A 25363-nucleotide genomic window follows, 5' to 3' on the forward strand; every position below is an offset into this window, starting at 1 on the left:
GACCCTGTCCTCCTGTAAAGGGCTGAGTGTACGGCTACCAATCCATGGTCTAATCTGCTCTTTTCTTGAAGGATAGTGCACAGGTAATCAGTCAAATAACCACAGTTTTAATCGGAAAAGTTTAGGTTCATTCAGAACCAGTTTGGAACTGTCAGGATCTGGTTACAGGCCTTCTTCAAGGCAGGCATTGGACGCGTCAAAGCAGATTAAGCCCATGTGTAATTAGTAACATTGAGAACAGCTGCATTATATTGAATTGCACCACATCTAGGGCCCTGCTTGTGCATGCTGGATCAGAGGAACAAAGCCTTCCTTAATGTAATCAGTTCTACCAGTGCGTTTCACGCTGTTTGGCGTCAAAATATCAGACACGAAAATGGTCTGTCGTAGTATCAAATCTTTACACCCATGCTTGTCTTTGCATATGAATGTCATGATATCTCAGCTGACAGGACAACAGCACACTAAACTTGTAATCATAATCCATTATAGGTACACCAAAAAAAGAACACTGTATTGCACCAAATTTATGATTTTTTTAGACCCACTTTCAATTCATGTGCTTTGCTTTGCTATATTATGTAGACTATGAGTCTTCTGTGTGTTATGTCACCTAATTCCTCACCTAAAGAGCCAATCTTGGGCTACTACAAGTGCGTCTCACCAGGAAATACCTTTTATTAATATGTTTATAAATATCTTAAATATCTTTTTAAAAACCAGACCTGTGGGTTGTAAGGGCCAGATTTAAAAACTTTGTGTATTCTGTCATGGTGCAGGTGGATTTGCACTTTATTTTCAGTAATGTGCGTGTTTTATTATTTATGTGTGAGGCCGCCTTTCTATGATTATGTGTAACAAAGTCACATATATTGCAAATACACACATCCACATATCTTTCTTAATCTCTGGCTATTTTCTCAACTCACACAGAATCTAAATATCTGGCCTCACATCCCTATCTAGCTTTCCTTAACTTTTTCCTGACGTTGCCTCTCTTCTATGAGCTTCTGTGTGTTTGCGTGTCTGTGTGTGTGCAATGCAGAATTATTAGTCTTCTCGTCGTGTCTCTAATGTGAAGCCCCCCTTATCAGCCAGCGAGCAGTCAGCCCCCCGGCCCCCCTCTGCAGCTGTCACTGCACCCCCCACCACACACACTATTCTCTGAGGACTCCCTAAAACACACACACACACACACACACACACACACCCCCCACCAAATACCCACATACACTCAAAACACAGGCGCATACAAATCTCATCACATACACAAGACTGCGCAGTTCTTGACTCACATTCACACACACAATTTTATCTGCTTATTTGCAGGCCGCATGGCTTGGCAGCCAACAAGGGGGAGAAATATCCACTCACCCTACCACCTCAAACCCCCAAATGTCCGTTACCCACCACCCATTCCCCCGCCAAAATCAGCCCTATCCCCTACTCCATCCCAGGAATAGTCAGAGAGAGAGAACCCAGGGTGGAGGCAGGACCATCTAGCAGTGTCTCTTCCTGGGGGGGGTTCATTACTCAAGCAGGGCGCTCCTTCCGGCCATCAACCAGCAGCACCGGTGAGGTAAAGAAGGTCTCAGCCAGCCCGGGAGACCCCTTCACCCATTATTTTAACCCCCCCAACACACAAACCTAATACTCCAACTGAGCTGCTCTCATTAAAGTGGAGAAAAGTGAAAAGAGAAAAATGCAAAGGACAGACGGTGAGACTAGGGCTGCACGATTTGGAGAAAAAGTCATTGTGGCCTGTGGAATGTTGGTCCACTCCTCTTCAATGGCTGTGCGAAGTTGTAGTCAGGTCAAGACCCTGATAAGGACGACGAGCACGCAGATGAGCTTCCCTGAAACGTTCCACACAAGCGACCTTGAGCTCTGGAAAGGCGCTATATAAATAAAACTTCTTCTCCTTCTTCTTCCTCCTGACAGTTTGTGCAGAAATTCTTTGGTTATGCAAACCGATTGTTGCAGCAGGTGTCCGGGTGGCTGGTCTCAGACAATTTTGGAGGTGAAGATTCTGGATGTGGAGGTCCTGGGCTGGTGTGGTTACACGTGGTCTGCGGTTGTGAGGCCGGTTGGATGTCCTGCCAAATTCTGAAATGCCTTTGGATTGGCTTACGGTAGAGAAATGAACATTCAATTCACAGGCAACAGCTCCGGTGGACATTCCTGCAGTCAGCATGCCAACTGCACGCTCCCTCAGAACTTGTGACATCTTTGGCATTGTGCTGTGTGTTGGAACTGCACATTTACGAGTGGCCTTTTATTGTGGCCAGCCTAAGGCACACCTGTGCAATACTATGTCTGATCAGCATCTTGATATGCCACACCTGTGAGGTGGATGGATTATCTCGGCATAGGAGAAGTGCTCACTAACACAGATTGACAGATTTGTGAACAATATTTGAGAGAAATAGGCCTTTTGTGTACATAGAGAAAGTCTTAGATCTTTGAGTTCAGCTAATGATGAATGGGGGCAAAAACAAAAGCATTTATAATTTTGTCCACTGCAGAGACACTGTCCATAACCTGGAGGAACATACATGAGTTTATTAGGGTAATATTATAACATTAAATAAAGAGTATAATGTTCAGTTAAAGGTATACTGTTAGTAGCCTATAACAATAATATATTAGTTACTGTATTCATTATAATTTCTAGTTACGGTAGGTTGTTGTCTTAAAAGTTACTGGCAAATTGCTTATGAATAATTTTTCTGATTGCACGTAGGCCTATCTGTTTTTAGAGGCACATGCGAGACCCCGGTGTGGGCGTGGTAATGAGCAAACTGCAGCGCACACAGAGAAGAGCGTGTGATACACACTTTGTTTTAATAAATCGCACTCGTTTTGCAGTTATGTAATCGCACATGACAACTTCGCGATTGCGATTAGATTAACCATGCAGCCCTAGGTGAGAGAGGAAATGAATGTGGAAAGACATAAAAAAGTGACAAAATGAAAATTAATGAAAGAGACAATGACATCAGAAATACAGACGAACAAATGGATGGATAGATGGATGGAGGACAGACGCAGCAGTCATGGTAGAGACCAAGGCTGGATAATATAATAAGTAAAAGATCTTCCCCTCCTCCTCCCCCTTCCCCTCTCCATCTTCCCCTTTCTTCATTGTTGTTGTTTGTGTTGTTTTGTTGTTTATTTGAGTGCCCGTCTTGCTGCGTTCCCCAGCACACCTCGCTCCTGACTTATTTAGCAGTGTGTTTTCTATCATATTTGAAAAATGAAGAGCAGATTGGTTAATATTTCAAGGCATCCCACTTGTACGGGTGAGAGAGAGCGAGAGACAAAGACAGTAGAGACAAGCAGAGAGAGAGAGAAACTGGAGGAGAGGAAAGGAGGGAATACGAGGGAGGAATTCTCTTGTTCCTTAACCCCAATTCTAGGATTCATGCTGGGGGCAGAAGCACGCATGAACACACACGCGATGGCTCATGCATTCCCCTAACACTCAGAGAACGCACTGAAGAAAAGCCTATATACAAAATGTTCACTTACAAATACTGTACACACACAGACACGCATACTGACAAAATATATCAAAGAAATACTGTATTGGCCTTTCTCTCACCTGAACTACCCATTAGTTCATTGTAACTTGTCATTGTAACTAAAATGGTAAAATGGAGAGAATAATCCTTAACCAACTACAAACATTCTTCGACAACCACGGCACCCAGGAGAAGTTCCAGTCTGGCTTTAAACCACGTCATAGTACAGAAACAGCACTGTTAATGATCTCCTTTTAATGGTGGATTCAGGTAACTCTGCTGTTCTGGTGCTTCTAGACCTGACTGCCACCTTTGACACTGTGGATCATCCTTTTATCTTGGCCTGAACACTGTGTATCAAAAGGTATTGTCTTGAAATAGTTTCAGTCATACCTGACTGATAGGAGCTTCTCTGTTCATTTAGCTGAACACTCTTCATCAGCTGCTCCTCTCACTTGCGGGGTCCCTCAAGGCTCTATTCTGGGCCCCATCCTCTTTTCACTGTATATATTGCCACTGGGTTCCATTTTCCAGAAACATAACATCTCATGTCACTGTTTTGCTGAAGATGTCCAAATTTACCTGCCTATGAAATCCATAACCAAAGATTCTGTGTAGCCATTGTTAGACTGCTTAAAGGAGGTAAAAACCTGGATGGAGTTAAACTTCCTCACTCTGAATGAAAATAAAACAGAGATCATCACATGTGGCACTTTGGGCCCCTTAGCCTCCCAAAATCGATCCTCTATTAAAATTCTTGGTGTTATTTTTGACACCGCATTCACTTTCAATAAGCAAATCAGTGCAGTCGTGAAGACCAGCTTCTTCCAGTTAAGACTTCTAGCTAAAATAAAGGCCTATCTTCCCCCAAAGACCTTGAAAAAGTCATCCATGGTTTTATTACTGCTCAGCTGGATTATTGTAATTCATTATACATATAAATCAGAAATCTTTAAATTGCCTCCAGTTAGTCCAAAATGCAGCTGCTCACCTTTTAACAAAAACAAAAAGGTGTAAACACATAACGCCTGTCTTGGCCTCCCCCCACTAGGATAGATTAAGATTTTATTGCTTGTTTTTAAGGCCCTAAATGGTCTGGCGCCACCTTATCTGGTTGACCTCTTACGCCACCATTCTCCAGATAGAACACTGAGGTCAACAAATCAGCTGTTCTTGAATGTCCTGAGATCAAAGCTAAAAAATAAAGGCGATAGAGCCTTTGCAAAAGCCCAAATGCATCCCAAAGGGAGTTCCCATCTCCCACAGAAAACACTGCTCTGAACTGCCTGAAAACAGCTTGATTGTAGTCCAGCCTTTTCTTCCACTTTGCTGAGACATCCCAGCGCAACACACGTCAGAATGCTCGCCTAGCGGCTAGCCCGACAAGCCCTCAAAAACACCCCGGAAAAACACTGAGCTGCAGCACACGGTGACAAGGTGTCCGCCCGCTGCCTCTCCTCTCCCTTCCAAACACTAGCTACCCTCCAGGCAGTCAGTGGACATAAAGTTGTTACTGTGATGTAGAGATACTTATAAATTTATGGATGAAAGATACATTTGTTACAAATGAATAACTCACCACTCTGAAACTCCTGCTCCAGTCCATGTTGCAAAGCTGGTAAGCTGAACCTAATTGGTTTACCGGCTTTTCAGGACCCGCCCTACTCTGCTTCTGATTGGCTAGTAGTCCTTAACTAGGAACTGTGCATGTGCAACTGCTACCAAAGATCTTGTAGAGGTGAGATGCATCACTCCATAACTAAATCGGAGCATTCAACACACACGGTGAAAAGAGGAGCAGAAGGATTGTGCAATATGACAAAAATATGTTGTTTTTTGAAAATGAAACCATGTAACCTGTTCTGGTACAACCCCTAAATAAAATGATGAACCTGAAAATGAGCATAATATGTCCACTTTAATAGAACAGCAAAGACTACGGTGCTGGTGAGATTAATAGATGTGAAGCTATGCCACCCTTAACAGCTTTCTCAGCCTGTCCTCACCAGAAAAAAACGGACGGATAGGTCGACATATTTTTTATATATAAGCGTATTACAACCCATATGTACATTTATCATTAGGCCTCGACATCTAGTGGCTGTAGAAATTATCACAAGACTAAGGAAGAAGTCAGGTGACATAGTACAAAGAGTGAGAAAGTAGGCGGTGGATGGATGGGTCAAACATACACTGGACCCCGGAGACCAAGATTGATGTTTAAGTTTTGTAGGTGACTTACCGGTATTACTGTGGCTGGTAATATGTCTAATTTTTTGAGTGATTGGCAATGACCTATTCTGTCATTTAGGGATGAGGACATGTTTCTTCTGGTACAAGCAACAGACATCATGTGTTTGTTTTCAATGTTTACCATAAGAGCCCAATCAAGAACACTAGTTCTTGATCATAAAAAACAGGTCATCAACATGGTCCTGCAATAGGTCTCACATCATCCAGCATTCAGATTTTAATAGACAAAAAAAAATAAAAATAAAAACAATCAATACTTTCCGCAGAAGTTAAAAATATTTTCTCTAAAAACAGATAACACACTGATTTAATTTTGGAAGTGGTTTATTTCTTTCCTAAACTGCTTGAACACACAGCAGTACCGCCACATGTCTTATTGATACATACCTGAACACACATACCACACTCACACAGGACCTGCACTCATGATCATTTAACAAAAAAAAATAAAAAAAACACATTTACATACATACGTGTACACACAAACACACACAATGGCCCTCCCATGTGACTTCCCATAGTGCAGTGAATTCCAATCAGGCAGTAAGCAGGACAGCTATTTCTAGGGACAAAGGACAGGGAGAGGAGTGAGGAGGGGTTGAAGGAGCGACGGAGAGGAGGGAGGCAGGGATGGAATGGGGGCTTGGGGGTGTGACAAAGGGTTCTGGTAGCACCCAGGGGAGAGGGCCCAGAGCAGCTGACGTCAGTGTGTGCGTGTGTGTTCAGCATTCGGGTGGGGGTAAATGGGAGTGTGAGAGAGAGGCTGGCAGAGTTGGTCCTGCTGCCCCCCTAGGGTGCTCTTGAGGCGGGGAGAGAGCAGAGCAGAGCAGGGCTCCCAGCCCCCACATAACCAGGAGCCCAGAAAGACACGCTGGCAAAAACAGCCACTCACTCTCTGGACATTACAGTTAGTCAGTGGTTAACAAAAAAAGACAGTCATTTCTTATTATAAATACAGTATACCAGTAAATGTATTGAGAAAAGGGAGCCTGATATTCATCTGACTGATTAGCTAAAGAGTCAGCAAGATCTGAAATATCCACGCCGTCAGTCAGCCAGATCAATCTTTTGAGTAGTTAGTAACTTCATCTACTTTGGTCAACACAAACCCCTCCTCCTCATCTCTCGCTGCATTTCTATCCTTCACTCAGAAATGTATATGAATCCCTCTCTGTCTACTGTACATTTGCATTCCTGCTCTCTCTGACTCACTCTCTCTTGATCTTCTTCTCCACTCTGCTTGGCCCTTCCCTCCACCCTCCCTCCGTCTCTCCCTGGAGTTGTGCTTTTCACTGACATTTGGGTGGACAAAGGCGAGTCACACCTGAGCGCTGGGTTAAAACTATTATAGGCCCTCTCCCTATGGTACACTGCCCTTTGCCACCACTGTCTGTGACTGAAACCGTATGTGTGTGTGTGTGCGCGCGCACACGTGTGCCTTTGCACCTGGGTATATCTTTGTATTTATTAACCTTAGCATGTTGTAAGCTGTAATAGTAAATTCCATATGTATACTGTAGGCGTGTAAAGCAGGTGGAGAGGCTTCCTTTTTCACAGTTTTCTATCATATATTTATATTTTTCATCATATACGTTCATACCAGAACCACAGAACCAGAATCAAACAGTGAAGAAGGTTAATAGCAACAAAAATAAGAGGAAAAAAGAAAAACATGTAATTGCTAAGTGCCATGGAATATTTTGTAGTAAGGCAAGGCAAGTTTATTTATATAGCACCTTCCAAACACTGCAGCCATTCAAAGTGCTTTATAAACCCAAAGATACAAAGACGAAAATACAAATACAAAAATACTACAGAAATACTTCTAGTATTGTGTAGTAGCATTACATTTCTAGACAGAAAACTGATGCTGTGTCCAGAGATAACTGGACATCTTTGCCCCATTCTTTTGGTAGCCTTATCCATAAAATCTATCACTGAGCTGGCAGGGTGACATTGGTTTAATACAATGCTGTTACAGAATTCTCCTGTGCTGAAGTTTATGTCTCATGTCCCTCACAAGCCAACATGCAAAGTGGCCTTGTGCAGGTTTAATGAATACCACATACAAAGAGGACTATCTAACTTTCATTGGCTGTAACAGAGTGGAAATTCAGACTTTGTTTCATTTGTTTCTTTACTTTCGCTCAGTCTCAAAAAGGAATTATCTCTCTATTTTTCCCTATTGCTGCTCAAATTTACATCAAATAGTCTGGCGGTGGTTGGGTACAAATATACTACAATTTAAGGTTGTGATGTACAAGTTCCATTATGAACAAACATGGATGCAGGGTAAATAAAACAAATTAAAAAAAAATCAGGAATTCAAAACATTAACATAATCTGATATCACAAAAAAGTATATTTCTACTTTAAGGGGAACATTCAGTTAAATGTGTAACATACAATAAGTCATAATGAAGGACAGGGAACAGGAATTATTCACCCAAGTGGATACAGTGCACTAAATTACTCTATTCTACAGACTTGAGATAAATGGCTTAAGTGAAATGTATAACTAATCTAAAGCATCAAACAGGGTGTGAGAGACAGAGGTGGGGAAAGAGAGAAAGACAGAGTGGAAAAACAGAGGGAGGGAGACAGGGGCTGCTTTGGGGCCAGTCGCCACAGGGTGGGAGTGTGTGAGTGTGAGTGTGTGTGTGTGTGTGTGTGTGTGTGTGTGTGTGTGTGTGTGTGTGTGTGTCTTGGGAGGGCACAGTGGGGGAGTTTGGGGGCATGGAGGAAGGGATCAGAGCTTTGGGGCCAGCTCCACAGGGAATAGAGAAGATGGGGGAGAGAGTGGAGGGAGGGTGTGGGGGAAGGGAGACAGAGGGTGAAAGGAAGGGATGTGGTCAGTTTTGAGTTTGAGAACTCAGCAGGGAGGGACAGCAAGGATGGACGGAGGAAAAGGAGGCAGATATTGTGGTCTGTATACTCTGAGAAAGACTGAGGAGAGGACAGGAGAGAAGAAAAGAGGGGAGGAGAGGAAGCTTGAATGCCCCAGTGGGCAAAAGAGGAATATGAGAATGAAGGAGTAAAAGAAGGAAGTGGACAAAGAATGGAAAAAGAGAGGTAGAAAGGCAGAAAGAGCGAGAGAGAGGGGAGGTGTATCCAATAGAGGGAGGTCACACATCACACTTTGGTAGAGAGAAAGAAGAAGCAAAGAGGGAGAAACAACAAGGACGAAAGTCCCAGGTGTCAGCAATTGAGGGGGGGGGGGGGGGGGTAAGAGGTTCTGGGGGTCCTGGTTGTTGGCAGGGGTGCAGGAATCCAGGGGAATGGCCTGTTCCTCATTATCCAGACACCCCCCCCACACACACATCACATACTCGGAGAAGGCCCCAACGTGGCCCCATGACAACTCTATCCTGACCCGTCCACACACATACACACACACACACACTTGGGATTAAGCATTTCTAAAAACGGAGTTATGTGGTTGTGGTCCAGAAGATTTTGGTGTCCAATGAAAAATAATCAATTACACATATGTCCTTTTTTTTTTTTTTTTTTTTTTTACTAGGTTTACAGAAACCCCTCATACATTGACAGATTTGTGGAAATAGTAACCAGCTCCATAATGTAGTGTCATTTAGCATGTACTCTGGGTGCAGACGTTTGTACAGCAGGGAGTACAGACGGTTTGCAACGGCACAAAGTTTCACATGTTTGAGCCTGAGTTTTTTGGTTTACACTACATCCTCCTGTGGTCACTGTATAAATCTACTTTACACCCTTCAGCAAACCCCCACTACATAGTACACAAACTGCAAGCTAGTTCAATTAGTTGATTCAAACTCAAGTCCTTTCAATCTTCTGATCGGCTGAGCTTGCGGTCACTAACTGGGCGGTCCAATTAAGCTGGTAAAATTACTGCTCATTCTCTGTTACTGTTGCTACCTGTACAAGTCACACCCCACCACCAAACCAGCATTTACCTGTGGGCAGTTCCCTGGAGGCTCCCAACAACTAATCTCTGCCTGCTCTCACTTTTAGTTGCCTCTGTGCTGGAGTGAGCTGGAGTGAAACAAAACCCAGCCTTGAGACCAAAATCTGTTATCTGTCCAATTACAAGGTTTTCAATATCTTGTGTCAACATATCAAGCAAAAACTGTTCTGGGGGGACGTCATTGATCACAGTCCTTCAACTTATAACTTGTACAGATAACCAGTATGTTGCCTGTGACAATGTTGGTGACAAGATGGTCTAACTAAACACAGAGGAGAAAATGTCTCCATGGAGGTTAACCATTTGACAGTGTTGGATCTGAGAAATGCCAATGAGATCCTGTCAGATTTCAAGGAGGGTATTTCTGCTTGTGATACTGCACTTAGCCAGTGTAACCATACTTTACACTGGAAAGGGGAGTAGAAGTCTAGTTGTATCAGTGACTGCATTAGTATTTTGCATATTTTTATTTTTACAACTTGGATGGGATTCTTTTGCAGCATCTTGTTGTGTGTACAGTATGCCAGAGGCAGGTAAAGGTGAGTCCAAATCATCTTCAGTTTTTCTAAAATACATGTTAAAAAAGCACAACTAGCAAGATAGTTGAAACCTTACAATCACTATCCTACACAGGTTTGAGAGTAAAATTCTGTCAGAGGGCTATTAAAGACAACATACATCAAGAGCATGTTATGCAGAAACAACTTTAACAAGCATGCTGCAATTTCAAACAACTTTCAGACCTCGTTTATAAATGCACTCTGGCCTTATCTCTTCTCAAAAGTGGTCATATTTAGGAATCAGATGATGAAGTCGGGCTGCAGCTAGCTTTTATTTTCATTAGCGCATAATCTATAGGCTATCTCACAATTCACTAGAGCCCAAAATTATGTATAATTATGTTCAGCAATTGGTAATTACACACAAAAAAAGACAAGTAAAGAACACTTCTAACACTATATCTAACAGGCTGTAACCAACAGAAGTTTCATATTTTTACCTGAAAAACTACTTTAACAATTTAATTGAAGCTAATTATATGCAACAATAAAAACAGTCAGCTTCTACATTGCATAGTTTTTAAAAAATATCAAAAAAGTATAAAGCACTTATTGGACTGCTTTCGCAATATTGGACTAAGAAGAAGGTTCTGTAAAAAACTATTTAAAACCAAACATTACAATGAGTGTCACTTGTTTAAAATCACTCACAGAGTTACAGGATCTTCTTGTTGTGAAATGTAACGTCCAGTCACGACTGAAACATACAGTCGTGCAGTGCAAAATCTAAATCTGAAATCTAAACAGTCTGACTGGGGAGATCAAACTAATTTGATTTATTCAAAGTTATGTAAATGTATATTTCTATAATCTGACTGTGTAAATATTTGATTAATAAACACACACCCACAAACACAAACACACTGACACACAGAAAGAAGCTGCAAACCCTTTGGCTGAGGAATTCTAATGAATATTTGGAGACAGAAGCAGTCTTCTCTGCCTATGCCTTACACAGTTAGCAAACTCACATACTGTACTGGACTTTAGATTTAGGCTTTTTACTGTCTACAAGCACACACACGCAGACACACACACACACAAACACACTGTCAAACACAGACACACACACAAATATTTACTCTCTGCAAGATCTACACACAGGCACACAAGGACGGAGAGAGGGAGAGATGAGAGAGAAAGAAGAGGGAAGTTACATTTTTAATCAAGTGTTTCTTTTCCTCTGAGCAAAGTAGGGCTGAATACAAGGGGGTTAGCTGGTGCCAACACACACACACACACACTCACTCACACACACAACACACTTTCTTGTGTCCTTTGGCAAATTCTTCTTTTTCACTCTTGCATTAAGTAAGTAAAAAAGGAAGAGAGTCATTGTGGGAGGAAAGGAAGGAGGAGTAGGAGGCAGAGGAGGAGGAGGGGGGGAAAGAGGGGGGGAAAGAAGGGAAGAGAAGAGAGAGGAGAAGAGAGAAAACGTCCCTGCAGAGTCTTTCTCCCTTCCTGGAGCGAGTGCGGGCCCCTGCAGCGCCGCCTGTGTAATTTCCAGTGGCAGTGAATACAGGTATTAATAAAAGCCCCATGGGGAAGAGCACACAATATAACCCTACATTTTCAGGCATTATGAAAGGACGCCCCCAGGGGTCCTCGGGCTCAAATTTCTGAGATGCAGGCATTGTAAAAAGACGCCCCCGGGGGAAGGACCCCGCAATAGAAATCTGCTGAATTCAAAGCATTTCCAGAGCCCTGGTGGGAGCCATTACTCCCACTGGAGGAGGAGAGATTTTTTTCAGCCTCCTTCCCCTCTCCTTCCAACCGCTCTCTCTTTTTTACCAAACATGTGTTGCTGACATGTTGACAGATTGCTCAGTGAGGTGTTTAGGTGCATGCACAAGGCACGTCTGCTGAGACACAAGCTCCCTCCCTCTTCTCCCCTCTCTCTCTTTCTGTGTCTCCCTCCCTCCCTCCCTTGCCAGTTCCCAAGTTCCATCCCTCCCTCCCTCCAACTGCAAACCTCTCAGCGCGCCCAAAACTGCTCCCATCCATATTTCATAAAGGAGAAACTAGGCTGAAAGAGAGAGAGAGAGAGAGAGAGAGAGAGAGAGAGAGAGAGAGAGAGAGATGAGTTTGAGTTTAGGCGAGAGAGAACGAGAGAGAGAGAAAGGGGGGGAAAGGATGACAGGGAAAAAAAAAAAGAGGAAAAAGGGAAGATAAAGAGAGACAAAGCGGGATCAAGGGAGGGGAACGAGAGGAGGAGAGGACAGATAAAGAGAAATAGAGCGATGTAGAGAGTAGAAGAACTCTGCAGTGAAAAATGAACCCTGTGATGAAAAATGACTTCACAACAGCCCTTCTCCGCCTCACCCCCTCCCTGCCATCCCTCCCCCTCCCTCTCTGCATGTTGTACCCCCCCTCCTTCTTCTACCGCTCTCCTCTCTCCATCCCCCTCTCCTCTGGTGCCGGGCTCCTGCTCTCTCCCTGGAAAACCTGAGCGGCAGCCAGCTGTGTCTGTGTGTGCGCTGTGCACTTGTATGTATGCCAAGGGCTTAGCACAGGAATCTTCGGGCCACCCCCGGGTACAGAGACACAGAGGGAAGGAAGGGAGGTGGGGGGACGGGGGCCCATGGTGATGAAGAGGGCAACAGGGAGGGAGAGGGAAAAAGAGAAAAGACAAGCTAAGAATATGGAAGCCAATAGGAAAAAAAGCAAAAACAAAATGAGTGAACATAAAGGAAACAACTAAGATAGTGATATTTATTTTGTCAACCAGCAGCTACCAGACAAGAAACACACACCCACGCACGCACACGCACACACACACAGTCAGTGGCAGGCCAAAGTGCAGAAGGCTGTCTGTAATTTTGTTTCAGATTACACCCCCCTACCTCTCCGTCTCTCCCTCTCTTGTAGAAAGTGATCTGTGGTTTTAATAAGAGTCTTGGCCTCACAGGACTCAGCTGCTATCCTGACGACAAACGCAGCGAGGTGTGTGTGTGTGTGTGAGTGTGTCTCTGTGCTTGAGAGGGTGTTTTTCTGCGTGTGTGTGTGACAGCGGGTTGCAACAGACGGCAAGAGCTTAGCAGTGGGGAGATGTCCCGCGGGAGGCAAACCAGTCACCCAAGGGCCCCTGCACTAACAGACGCGCTCTCCTCCCTGCCCCATGTTTTTCTCCTCTTCCCCTTTCCCCTGTCTTTCACTTCCTCTCTGTGCATTTTAAGCTTTACCTCTACTTCCCAGCCCTCCTCCCCTCCTTCCTCTTCCCCCTCACCTGTCTTTTCTTCCGTCTGCCATTATTCCCTTCCACTCCTCTTCTTTTCCTCCCTCATTTCCTTCTCCGTCTCCCCCTCCCTCCCAGCTAGACAGGCTCCCTGGTAATCTCTCCTCTCCCCCGCTGAGAGAGGAAAGAGAATAGACAAGAGTGCAGCTGTATGTGCTCAATTAACAGAGACCTCACAAATACCTTCGGAAAGAATATGCACAGTATCTGGCTTTCTCCCTGCACACACACACACACACACACACCATTTTCCACCCACACCATCTCACTATCTAAGAAGTAACTAGCTGGGTTAATGACTTGCTATTTGTCACTGACAGCGCCAGTTTCCGCCCCCCTGCCCTGACTGACAGCTCCTTCGTTTACTTGGTGCCTACCTTCCCATCACTTCCTCTTCCCCCTCAAGTGTTTTTTACTGACATCTTTAACAATCTCTCGCCCTCTCACCCTTTTGTCTTCTTCTCACTCACACCTAGCATGAGTGTGTCGACACCGTTGACGTGTGTGTGTATGTGTGTGTGTGTGCCTGGCAGCTTTTATATATAAGTAAACTAAATGGACAGTGGCTGCACAAACACAGGGCCTCCAGTAGTTTTAAAACACTGTGTGAGACTGTTTGAACCTTATACACATCACACTGACCCAACCTTGGAAATGTTGTGGACGGTATGATAGCTTTTGGGATTCCCTCATGGGATTGTGTTTCTGTGTGTGTGTGTGTGTGTGTGTCTGTGTGTGTTTATGTGGCTTAGCAGGGCCAGAGAATGTTCTCCATTTGATCTGTGGGAGGTTTTTTTCCGCTCCTCATCTCCTCAGGGAGCCTCTGCTCCACATTCTGACTCCTACCGAGACCCATCGACACTCCCCCGACTCACAATCTCACTCTGTCTCTCTCGCACATACTGTACACACAAAGGCTATAGACTCACATGTGTCAAGAGTAGTCACACGTCAGACATATAGATATTAGTGTGCATTCAGACCAAATACAAGGTCAGCATTGGGTGCGGAGCGTTTACATACAAAGCCACTGCAAAGACGTAGAGAGATGGGAATTCCTGCCGGGCGGTGCGCGAGACCTGCTGGATGCAACGCGAAGTGCACATGAAGCGATAAGTCACTTCTTACGCTCATTTGCGTGAGTTGAAATTGAAGTCACATGGTACTGTGTGGCAATAGCATTCAAACTGTCCGGATGTCACCAGCGGCTTCAGAGTAGATAGAGCGACAGCTGTTGACCTACGGGGAGCTGTGGACGAGAGTGCCTCGGGCAGAGTCGGAGCCTCTTGACAAATAAACACCTGCAGTCGGACTGAATTCTGCCCTGACAACCAAGCCATTTATCGTTGGGAGGAGCTCAGAGTAAATTACTTTAATTAAATTAACTTTTTACTTGTAATGTTTGGGATTAAAACGTTTATCGCTTCTCAGCAGCGAGCCACCGTGCATTTCCAACTTCCACTGTTGTTTTTAGAATCAGTGGGCACTGCGATATTACTTAATATTTATACAAAAATCGGACAAAACTGGACACTAGTTGATTCCACTGATTCCAACTATCGTTTACCTGTACTGTGAACAAGTTAGTTTAGCATAGGCCTAACTGATCCAAACTCCATTCAGAAAACATTTTAAAAGTTGTTGTCTTGCTGTGAGACATGACAAAGCGTGAATTCTTATGTTTAACAAATCAGCATCATGTTGTAGTTATTTCTGCCTAATTTTGATCCGGTTATTGCAATTAAATCACAGCAAAATGTTAAGTTTGAGTTCATACCGCTGTAGTAAACTAGGTTGTGTTTACTCGTGTATGAGAACAGCAGGCAAGCAGGCCAGCCATCAAACTCACAGAAGTCACGTGATGCATAGATTAAATCTGCGTCTAGTCTGAATCCCTACACTGGGAGAAACTACACACACACACACACACACACACACACACACACACACTCGTATCTTATCCACAATTTAAAACCAGAGCCGTCACACTGGCTTAAACTGGCTTACAGAAAAACAATTGAATTGTAAAAGAATCACACAATCTCTATCAAACACACACACACACACACACACGCGCGCACACCAGCTGAGCAGTTAGGCTCATGCACATTAATATGGCATTACATTAACCAGGTGTATGTGGTCTGTGGGTATGTGCGTGTTTGAGTGGGTATCCACACATTTATGTGTCATTGATCTGTGCCAGTGTGTGTGTGTTCGTGTGTGTTTGTCCAATTTCCACTCAAATTAATGGGGCCTCTTTATAGGCCTTCTGCTAGAGTGGCACTGAATTACTTGGTGCTTCACTCTTGCACCTGGGACCCATTCAATGTTATATAGCCGCAGCTAGCTGCTAACTTGGGACCCATTTGCTACAACAGTATAGTTAGCATTACAAATACAAACGCTTTTTCTGCAGAGAATTCAGTGCTAACGAACACGGTTCTCAAGCCCGTACCTATAGGACCGACACTTGTACATAAAATATTATTCAAATGAGCCAGTGACAGTGGACACCATGTTTAAGACACTGGTAAAGAAGACTAATTTGTTAAAATTTCATGTTGCGGCGATTCAGTATAATTGCAGCAGGCTGTACTGCATGAACACTTATTTGTGTCAAATAGGATGTGTCACTTTATTCACATTCAACTTCAATCAGTTGAATTAATAATCAAATACTGTGTTTTGTCAGTCTGAAGCATACCGTTTGGATTTATGATTAAAAACATGTTTATCAAAGTAACAAAATGTTGCTATAACAAATCTGCATTCAAATCAGTATTGGCTCTGCAATTTCTTTTGTGGTGATGACATACTGGGAATTATTTTGATGTTGATTTGACTTCTATATGTATGTATTTTGGTCATAATACATCATAGCTAGCTTCTTCTGGCAAGATGGCCCCTGTCTGTCACCCAAAAACCAAGATGGCTGATGTCGAAGCGGTTTGGTTTCTGCTCAGGGACAAACACACACACCATCAGACTACAAAATGCATGAACATATTAACTCTCTCATGCAGATCCAGAGTGGCGTATGTTTATCCCCAGTAGGCTGTGTGTTTTTTGAGTTTATGTTTGTGTGTGTGCGTCCCATGTCCTCCTACTAAATCCCAGGGGTCTCTACCAGAGAACTTAAAAGGATTCTTTAGTCCATGTGTTTTAATTTAGCCCTCTCCTCAATAATAACCAGAAAGCCATGGTCCCACCACTGACTTCATACACAAATACACTCTCCTACATACGCATCACACAAATGCACATGTACAACCATATACACAATAACACACACAAACACATCGATGAACATACACAAACCCCTGCATGCAAGTGCACACACATCCCACCGAGCTGGGGGATTACTCTGCAATCTCAACTACTCTTTCTCCAGGGAAAAACATGTTTTATCATTTCATTTCATTTCTTTCTTCTGTGCTCCCTCCCTCCCACCCTCTGCTTTCTCACTCAGCAACATGTAGCCCTCCCCAGACTCCTGTGCCGAAATCACAGGCCACATCCCGTGCTCTGACAGCAGCCCTGTGCTTTTGGCAGTGTGATTCTCTGTGTGTGCATGCGCGCGCGCATGTGTGTGTGTGTGTGTGTGTGTGTGTGTGTGTGTCTCTCTCTCTCTCTCTCTCTCTCACAGAAAAGTCATGAAAAAAAATTAAAAAGCATTTTAAATAGATATTCAGTAAAATATTATAAAAACAGAAATGCAGCAACTCTTCACATTGAAGAAAATGGTTTCCCTGTTTTTATTTTTTTCTACTGAAAAGCAATTACGACAGGTTACATCATGGTTTACTTTGAGTTAGTGTAAAATTAAACTGATTCTACAGTACAGTGTGACCAGGCTAACAAGGTCGAGGGACGTCTAAAGCTTTATGTCTAAATGTTCAGTAAAACCTCTATATTGAGCCTCAGAGCGCGATTTTAAGTGCAGTTCTGTAGTTTTCCTTTTGTTTGCATGTGTTCCCAATTCCCAATCACTCCTCTTACAACAGACCACCAGGCCGCCAGGATCCATCTATGTATATGATGCTGTCGCTATACAGGCCAGGGACCTTTGTGTCGTAATCCCTCTCTGTCTCTCTACATATTTCTATTGCTCTTCACTGCAGAATATCTAATAAAAGGCAAAAAAACAACATTCCTGTAAGCATCTCTCTAAGACTGTATGTGAGACCTAATACCAGTGACTCTGGTGGGATTGGATGTCAAACCAGCGGGTGCATAAGAGTCTTACCGTGTACATTACACAGTCTCTGGAAATACTGTCTTTAACAGTTTAAACAAAGCCTTCCATCACTCTCTGCCCATTTCTTCATCCCACTATCAAAAGTAAACACACTCACACACTAAGAGGCAAGAAAGAGGGTGTGCATGTATGTGTGTGTGTGTTGGCTTGTTAAACAAGCGTTTGGATTAATCTGTAGGAACCAGATGCCCCTGCCGCGTTCCTTTCAGGGCCTCCATTAATTACACCAGTACTAATAACGGTTTGTGTGTGTGTGTGTGTGTGTGTGTGTGTGTGCGCGCGCTCTCTCACAAGTCTGTCCACACATGAGTATAACTGAATCCAATAGCTATAGGTATTTAGAAACAAGGGATGCTCCGAGTCACCAAGGAACCTACAACACTTGTGATTCTGCATGATACACAATTATCGAATGAGGAGGAAAGGACACCGATCATGTCTACTTTGACAGATCATGATTTTTGGACATTTAGGATTTTTGGACACAATTCTTACCAGCTGGGCAGTGGTTGGTCCTATGTTCAGTGAGCTCAGCCAAACAGTCAAAGTCCTGTTGACAGTTGTCACAGGTGAAGATGGACTCGTCATCTAGGTCATCGTCATGGTCGTCGTGGTCGTCGTGTTCTCCGTCCTCAGCACCCACCCCTTCTTTGTGCTCTGCCTCTCTGTCAGATGCTGGGACTTCTGAGGAGACAGTAAAAAATATAACCATGAGTTAAAAAGTCTGTCTATACACGCTTGATCCTTGTTACCAGTCGGAAGTTTTCCAGATAACTTTCCATCATGCTAGACATTATAGCTCAGTCTTGTCAGATTGCAGCAAACACTGGACCAAACAAAACTCTCATGACATAATCATTGTCCTCCCTCTTGTCCCTGTTCTTATCTAATTAATTTATGCCTTTTCATGCATTTCAACCTGCACAAACACAATTTTTTGGCCTCTTTGCCAGCGAGGTTTTACGTATAAGTAAATATTATATATTTTAATTATAAGCGCAACTTGACTGAATTGTACTGTGGGTGTGTGGAACATCACTCCAGCATGTGACGGAGTGTGAACGTGTGTGTTCTGGTAGCAGGCAGATTGTGAGGGGGGACCAGTGGAAGGCTGTGTCGGCCCAATCCTCACTGCTCCATTGTGTCTCCATTTTCACACCTTATTATCACATTATAAACGCACAGGATCCAATAGGACTGACACTGAAGACACTGGAGAGGAGAGGAGTACCAGAGGAAAGAGAGAAAAGAAAGGAAGGAGTGACAAAGTCAGTACAAGGAAATATAAGGAAGGATAAAAACAGTCTAAGTGATGAAATTTTGGAAAGTGAGAGAAAGGTATAGAGGGAAAACACTAATGAGTTAAAATTATATGGTTAGAGGTAATAAATTTTTACCTTTGTGCCCCTCTCTCCTTTTTACAGGTGACAACTGCCTTCTGCCTCAAAGTATTCACACCTCACAGCAACAGCCAGAGAATAAACCAATATAAAACGTATTCAGCCCAATCTACTAGACCAACCACTAGAGCCAAACCCAATCACTCCAACATTGTAAGTACCCTGAATAATGAGGAGCATTGAGAACAAGATGCCAGTACAAAATGAAATAAAAGAGCATATTTGATACAACAAGACCATTAAATCACAGCCCCCAGAACACACAGAGAGGAATCAACCACTCTTTCAATAGAAAAATTAGCAACTGTCAAAAAATCCCTAAAAAAACTTTGCAAGTATTCATTGCAGAGCTATTGCATTGGATTGACTGTATACAGTCTGTGCGCCTAATAAACTCAGTTAAGTTAAGTCTCTGTTACTAAATTTGAAGCACTGGCCATTACAGAGAATCAATAACTACCATCACTTTTACTGACTTCCTTTAGTAAGTGCAGTTACGGGTCAAAAAGGATTAACATCTAATTCGGTTTTGTCTATTAGGAGCTTCCAACGTCATTTTGTGCGTGTGTGTAAGCAGCAGAAAATTTATTTCTCAATTATGATATGCTATTCTTGGCAATTTTATTATTAGAAAAAGTGGTTGTCAGCCCAGCATCAGCATATGTGAGCAGATACAATTTCACTGGTTTTCCATGGGATCATTTCAGGTCCAGTAAAACAAAAGTCAAAAGAGTAACAGTAGCTTAGTCGAGGACTTTGAGAGAGAAAGTGTGCTCGTGAGTGAAAATGAGACAAATTAGAGTGAGCTGCACAGGCTCCATCCCACTTTGATTTATTATGGGAGAGGTGTGATGGGAGAGAGGGATGCTGGGAGGTGGGAAACGAGGGACTGACTGAGGTGATGAGGTGTTTGGGGGGCTGCAGGAGAGGAAGACAGTGATAGAGAGATAGAAAGAGGGATAGATGAAGGGATGGTGAAGAAGAGAGGGAGGGTGTTGGCCATCTGTCCAGTGGTGAGAGCACCGTCTGGCCAGGGAGAGAAAGTGGCCCCTTGGCTGACAAAACACACACACACGCTCACACACACACGCTCACATACACACATGTATGCACATGTACACGCTGGTCATTGTGCACACTCATACACAGGTAGGCGTATATATATGCAGGCACACACAGATGCACACACGCCAGAGGAAGACTAACTGGATACCTAAATAAGCGCACAGATGTACAACCACGCATACATGTGTGCAGTTGGAATGTGAATACGTGCAGTTGAGTTAGTATTGTAGTGGTGTAGTAGTGTGTCAGTTGTGTTGTTGACAACAACTAGAGCAGATATCACATCAGAATGAATAAATTTAAAGCACAGAATAAGATTAAGTGCCAAAGTTGCTTAAACAGAATAACCATAAAAGGTCTTTGGAATGCAACCATTATTAATATTAGTAGTAGTATTATTAACTGACAATGAGTACAGTCTGATCCATTATCTAAATTACAATTATACAATTACAATAATTTAAATTCAATGACAAAGATCAAGGTCAAGAACATATGTATTTAGGACAAATAATTAGATCTACTCTAATCTATTGTTCACCCTTTTATGAAATGCTGTTGGTAATCATTCTGATCAACATTCTGATACTTAGCCCCACACATTTCCTATCACTCTCAACTCTGTAATCTGCAAAAATACAGATTTAACATATTTATACTACACATTTATACACTTTTTTCCAGACAGTACTTGGAAGTGTAGCTGTGTTGAAACACATAATGCAAAACTTGTCTTAGGATAAAGTGTTTTAAGAGTAGCATGAGATAAAATGCACACAACAAAAGGTTTTTATGTTAACACTGATTCTTCTAGCATTTAGTCTGAAAATATAAAATCCACACTTTTTTACATAAAACTTTGTAGGAAAAATCTTAAAATTACACCATTCTTTCACTGTTGGGGCATAAAGACATCTGATACCACAAAGCATGGGTAGGAGACAAAATAAATGCTCTCTTCAAATTTTTATGTTTTTTGGTTAAAAACAAGCGCACACACACACACACACACACGCACACACCCCTCCTTCCCAGGGAGCCCTGATGCCAGAGGTGAGGGCAGTGCCAACTCCAGTGCATGCCAACACAAGCTGCTGTCATAGCAACAGAGGGTGGAGCCAGATGAAACATTCTCCATCTTGCACGCCTCTTTTCTTATCTCTCCCTTCTCTTCTCATTGGGTAATTGCTTTTTTATTGTCATCCTTTTATTTGGTCTTCGGCCCTTAATCACAGTGGGATAAAGAGAGGGAGATGGGTGTCCGAACAGGGGAAGATGAAGGGACAACGGAGGCTAACCCAGTCAGTGGCGTATCTATTTGCACGAGAGTCTGTATGGTCACCCCTGCCCCCCACCTGTCCATCCACCTCACTCCACACATTATGTGTCTTCTTATGGACCGAGGGTCTTAAAAACAGTGCTGTCACTGGACAAAAAATCTCAAATCTGTGTTTACTCATTATCTTTGTCAAAGCAAAGCATAATGCAGCTGTTGTCATACATGTATATATGTTGTCAGAGAAGTTTGCAAGCACAGAATGGTGATTTCATTGACATGTCAGTGCAGTTCATGATCCACAATCAAATCAATGTTATGCTTATTTAGTTGTCTGACAACAGACATGGAGAAATGATCTTCAGTGTGTCTCCAGCGTGTACAGAAAAGTTTTTATAACCTCCTGAAACTGCTAATGTGGATGTGGTTGTTGGATTTATCTGCTGGACATGACTTTTTAAATTCATCATTCTCTTATTTTTCAGAAAACTCCATCACATCTCCTTTCTTTTTTTCTACCCTACCCAACCCCACCCCCACCACACCAGAAAGAAGCAGCAGGCCTTCTTAATGGAAGCAGGCAACTCCCATGGGTGCTTAGGGTGCGGATGGGTGTGTGTATGTATGTATGTGTGTGGGTGCCTGCACTGGGGTATTGATTGAATACGACAGTGGTCCCTAGCAAATAGTATGTGTGCACCATCTACTCACAGTCTCTCTTTCTTTCACACGCAAAAACACACACACAAGCAGGATAAGGCTATAGCCACTCATAGACATACAAACACACACACACACACACACACACACACAGCTCTACAGAGAACCATTATCTCTGAGTCACAGACTGTCCCTATGCCAGGAATAACTGCACATTCTCTCTCGCTCACACACACACGCACGCACAAACACAAACCCTCCAATCCAAAGCCCAGACACCCTGTTATCTTCTTACGTCATCCACAGAAACACAATAAGTCAAAATCAAGTCCTGCTGTTAACTACAGAAAATATGAAAAAAAATAATAATAATTTCACAACTAAATAAGATTCAGAATTTTCACCTACAAGCGTATGTTTCACAAGAGGGGTTTTCTGCCGATCCTTGAGTCACAGAGCCCTGCTAATTTTTATTCTACACATGTAATGAGAGACTGAATGACACCTGGGATGCACAGTGAATGCAATTAAAGGAAATTAACTAGCTGGTAGGGTAAAAAACCAGCAGCATGCTGGGTCTTAAAGACTAGGATTGAAAACCACTTTTTGGGTCTGCGGGGAAAAAAAGGGTATATGTGTGCAGGGGAAAAAATTAGAATTGAGCATTGCCACATCTTAAATATCAATATGGCATCATAAACAGGATGTCAGTGTTTGGTTAAAGGTATTGGTCTACATTTTAAACAGCAATAGCAGCAGAGGACCATTCACTGTCATGCATACACAGCTTTTAATGCAACCTAAATATTTAAATCAGTGACAGAATCACTTTTCATCTGTGGATTAAAAAATATATTACAGCAACCGCACGGTGATTGCTTACCACTAAATGTTGTTCCTTACTAGCCTATACTGAAGCCTCTATGAAGGTCTTGGACCATCATGCCTTAACTGACAATGAATTGGCCCCCATTACTTTCCAGACAAAGTCATTTTTTATTTTATATATATATATATCTCACATACTATTTTTAAGACAATTTTCATATGCAGGCGTTTGTGTATGACAGCAGGCAACATCAGGCAAGCATGTGGAAAAGATGTTTTTACACCGTGTATCTACCGTATCTCTAGGGGGAAGGTAATAAGCAATATTCTTGGATGTACCCACCAGCCTCAGTAACCTGAGGACAATGGGCTGTTTATTAACAGATTAAAATATAAATATATAAATGGATACCTCACGAATAATGAGGTCACTTTGCATATCTGCAGGAAAGATATATGCAGGTGGTGTGTGTGCGCACACACGCACGCACGCACGCACCCTGGGTAATTAGATAAAGAGAAGTGAATTGGCAGAGTCCACAGTGCAGAATGATGTTACACAGCCTAACCACGCCTAGCTGAGACCTGCTAATCACTATAAGGCTCACAGAAGACTATGTGTGGATGTTCTCATTATCCATGTTAAAATAAGTTCATTGACGTAATTAGTTAGCTAAATGATAATAAGCCCTAAACATATTGGATGGGAGAGAGACAGACAGTGAGACAGACAGAGGATTTGTGCCCCCTCTCACCTAAAGAAAGTGGTATTTAAACTGAAAGGAGAACTTTCAACACTCGAACCTAGTACTCTTAATGGATAAACTCCATCACACAGACTGACTTCAGTTTCATGGTACTTTCGTGAGCAGCTGCCAAGATAAGCTAGTGTAGACACAAACTGGAACACCAAAAATCAAACACTCACAGTCAGCATGATCACCGTACATCTCTATATATCCTGTGGGAAGAAAACCAGGGAACTAATGAACTCTGTGAAATGTTCCTGAACTGGCCCAGGGTGATAGAAGTACACTAAAAGAGAGAGCCAGAGCTAGAGGGAGAGTTAAAGGGGAATAAAACATACTGTAATACTGCAAAGGTAAGGTGGTTATTCAAGTGTTAGATTTGGCAGCCAGGAGCTGGTGCTGTGGCCTGTCTGGGACACACTCCGCAGCTCAGAGAGATGTAGAAACACACACACACACACACACACACACCTATGTCTGTGTAAGCTTAAAACAGGCATCAAAAAGTGGGAAAAACTGTGTGTGGAGCTTCCAGCAGAATGTTTAGAAACCAAACAGTCCCGACACAAGGCTTTCATTCTGCTCCACATCGCACTCCACACTGGAGCAGGATTCACAGGCACCTGGCTGGGCACCCCCACCTTCAGCATGGCTACGAACCAGCCATGAGGTTAGAATCAGACCTGCATCACGTGGCTTGCTTGGAGTGCCCAGAGGGCTACAATACAATTGAAAGAAAGGCATACTGCACTTAATTCTAATCATTTCTAGGGTTTGCCTAAAATGTCTCATGAAGTAATATAGGCCTTAAGCAGGTTCATACACTGATAAAAATCTCCCATAATTAGTTATTTGTAAAAAAAAATAAAAAATTTATGTAGTAATGTATTGGGCGATACATTGAATGAAATGTTTGTCTGCATGATAAGAATTAAGCTTAAATTTAAAAAAAGTTTCAAATGTGGCAGAAAACTCTTCAATTTGAACCAATATTACCGTGAGACAGTACTGCTGATTAGACTGCTGTTACTATCAGCACCTTTTTGAGCTGAAAGTGTTGAGGAGTGGGCAGACACAAAAAATGGCGGTCACATTTGGCACACAGTGCACACTCAAATGCACACTGACACACACAGGCTGAACAGGTGCAGCTGGACACAACAACACAGGCCTGCTCTCTGTCTCTCAAGAGAATGACTCCCCCCCACCCTCTCTCACCCTCCACCTCACTGCATGTGAGTGTGCTGTGTGGGTGTGTGTTAGGTGGCTATATAAAGAAGCCATCTCTCCTCACCTCTGCTTCCCACCTCATGTTCTTCACCTCACCGTAGCCTGTGTGTTTTCACAATACAAGCACCCGATGCCCCAGAGGAGATCTGTTGAGCCACAGAGTACCAGTCACACACGTACACACGTACACACAGACTCCTGAGACAGGTTGCGGTAAGGGAGAGCAGCACCCAACACCAATGTCTGGAAACAGGATGATGAAAGAGCCACTCGCGTCATGGAAGGTAGTAAAAATACAAACACACACACACACACACACACGATGTTTATACACAAACACACAGAAAATCAGCTAGAAATGCAACGCACCAAC

General features: G+C 43.0%; 1 protein-coding gene across 2 annotated transcripts in view; it reads right to left on the reverse strand.

Moving 5' to 3' along the window:
- Positions 1-25363, reverse strand: part of znf423 (zinc finger protein 423) — a 144471-nt gene that overhangs the window by 90491 nt on the left and 28617 nt on the right. For both annotated transcript variants that reach the window (XM_038705624.1, XM_038705625.1), the window contains exon 3: positions 18278-18466. In XM_038705624.1, the coding sequence (XP_038561552.1) occupies positions 18278-18466 (189 nt within the window). The remainder of the gene's footprint in view (positions 1-18277; positions 18467-25363) is intronic.

This window comes from Micropterus salmoides, unplaced genomic scaffold, assembly GCF_014851395.1.
Source record: "Micropterus salmoides isolate LMB-PRFRI ecotype aquatic unplaced genomic scaffold, ASM1485139v1 Ms_hic_scaffold_8, whole genome shotgun sequence".
NCBI classification, from domain to species: domain Eukaryota; kingdom Metazoa; phylum Chordata; class Actinopteri; order Centrarchiformes; family Centrarchidae; genus Micropterus; species Micropterus salmoides.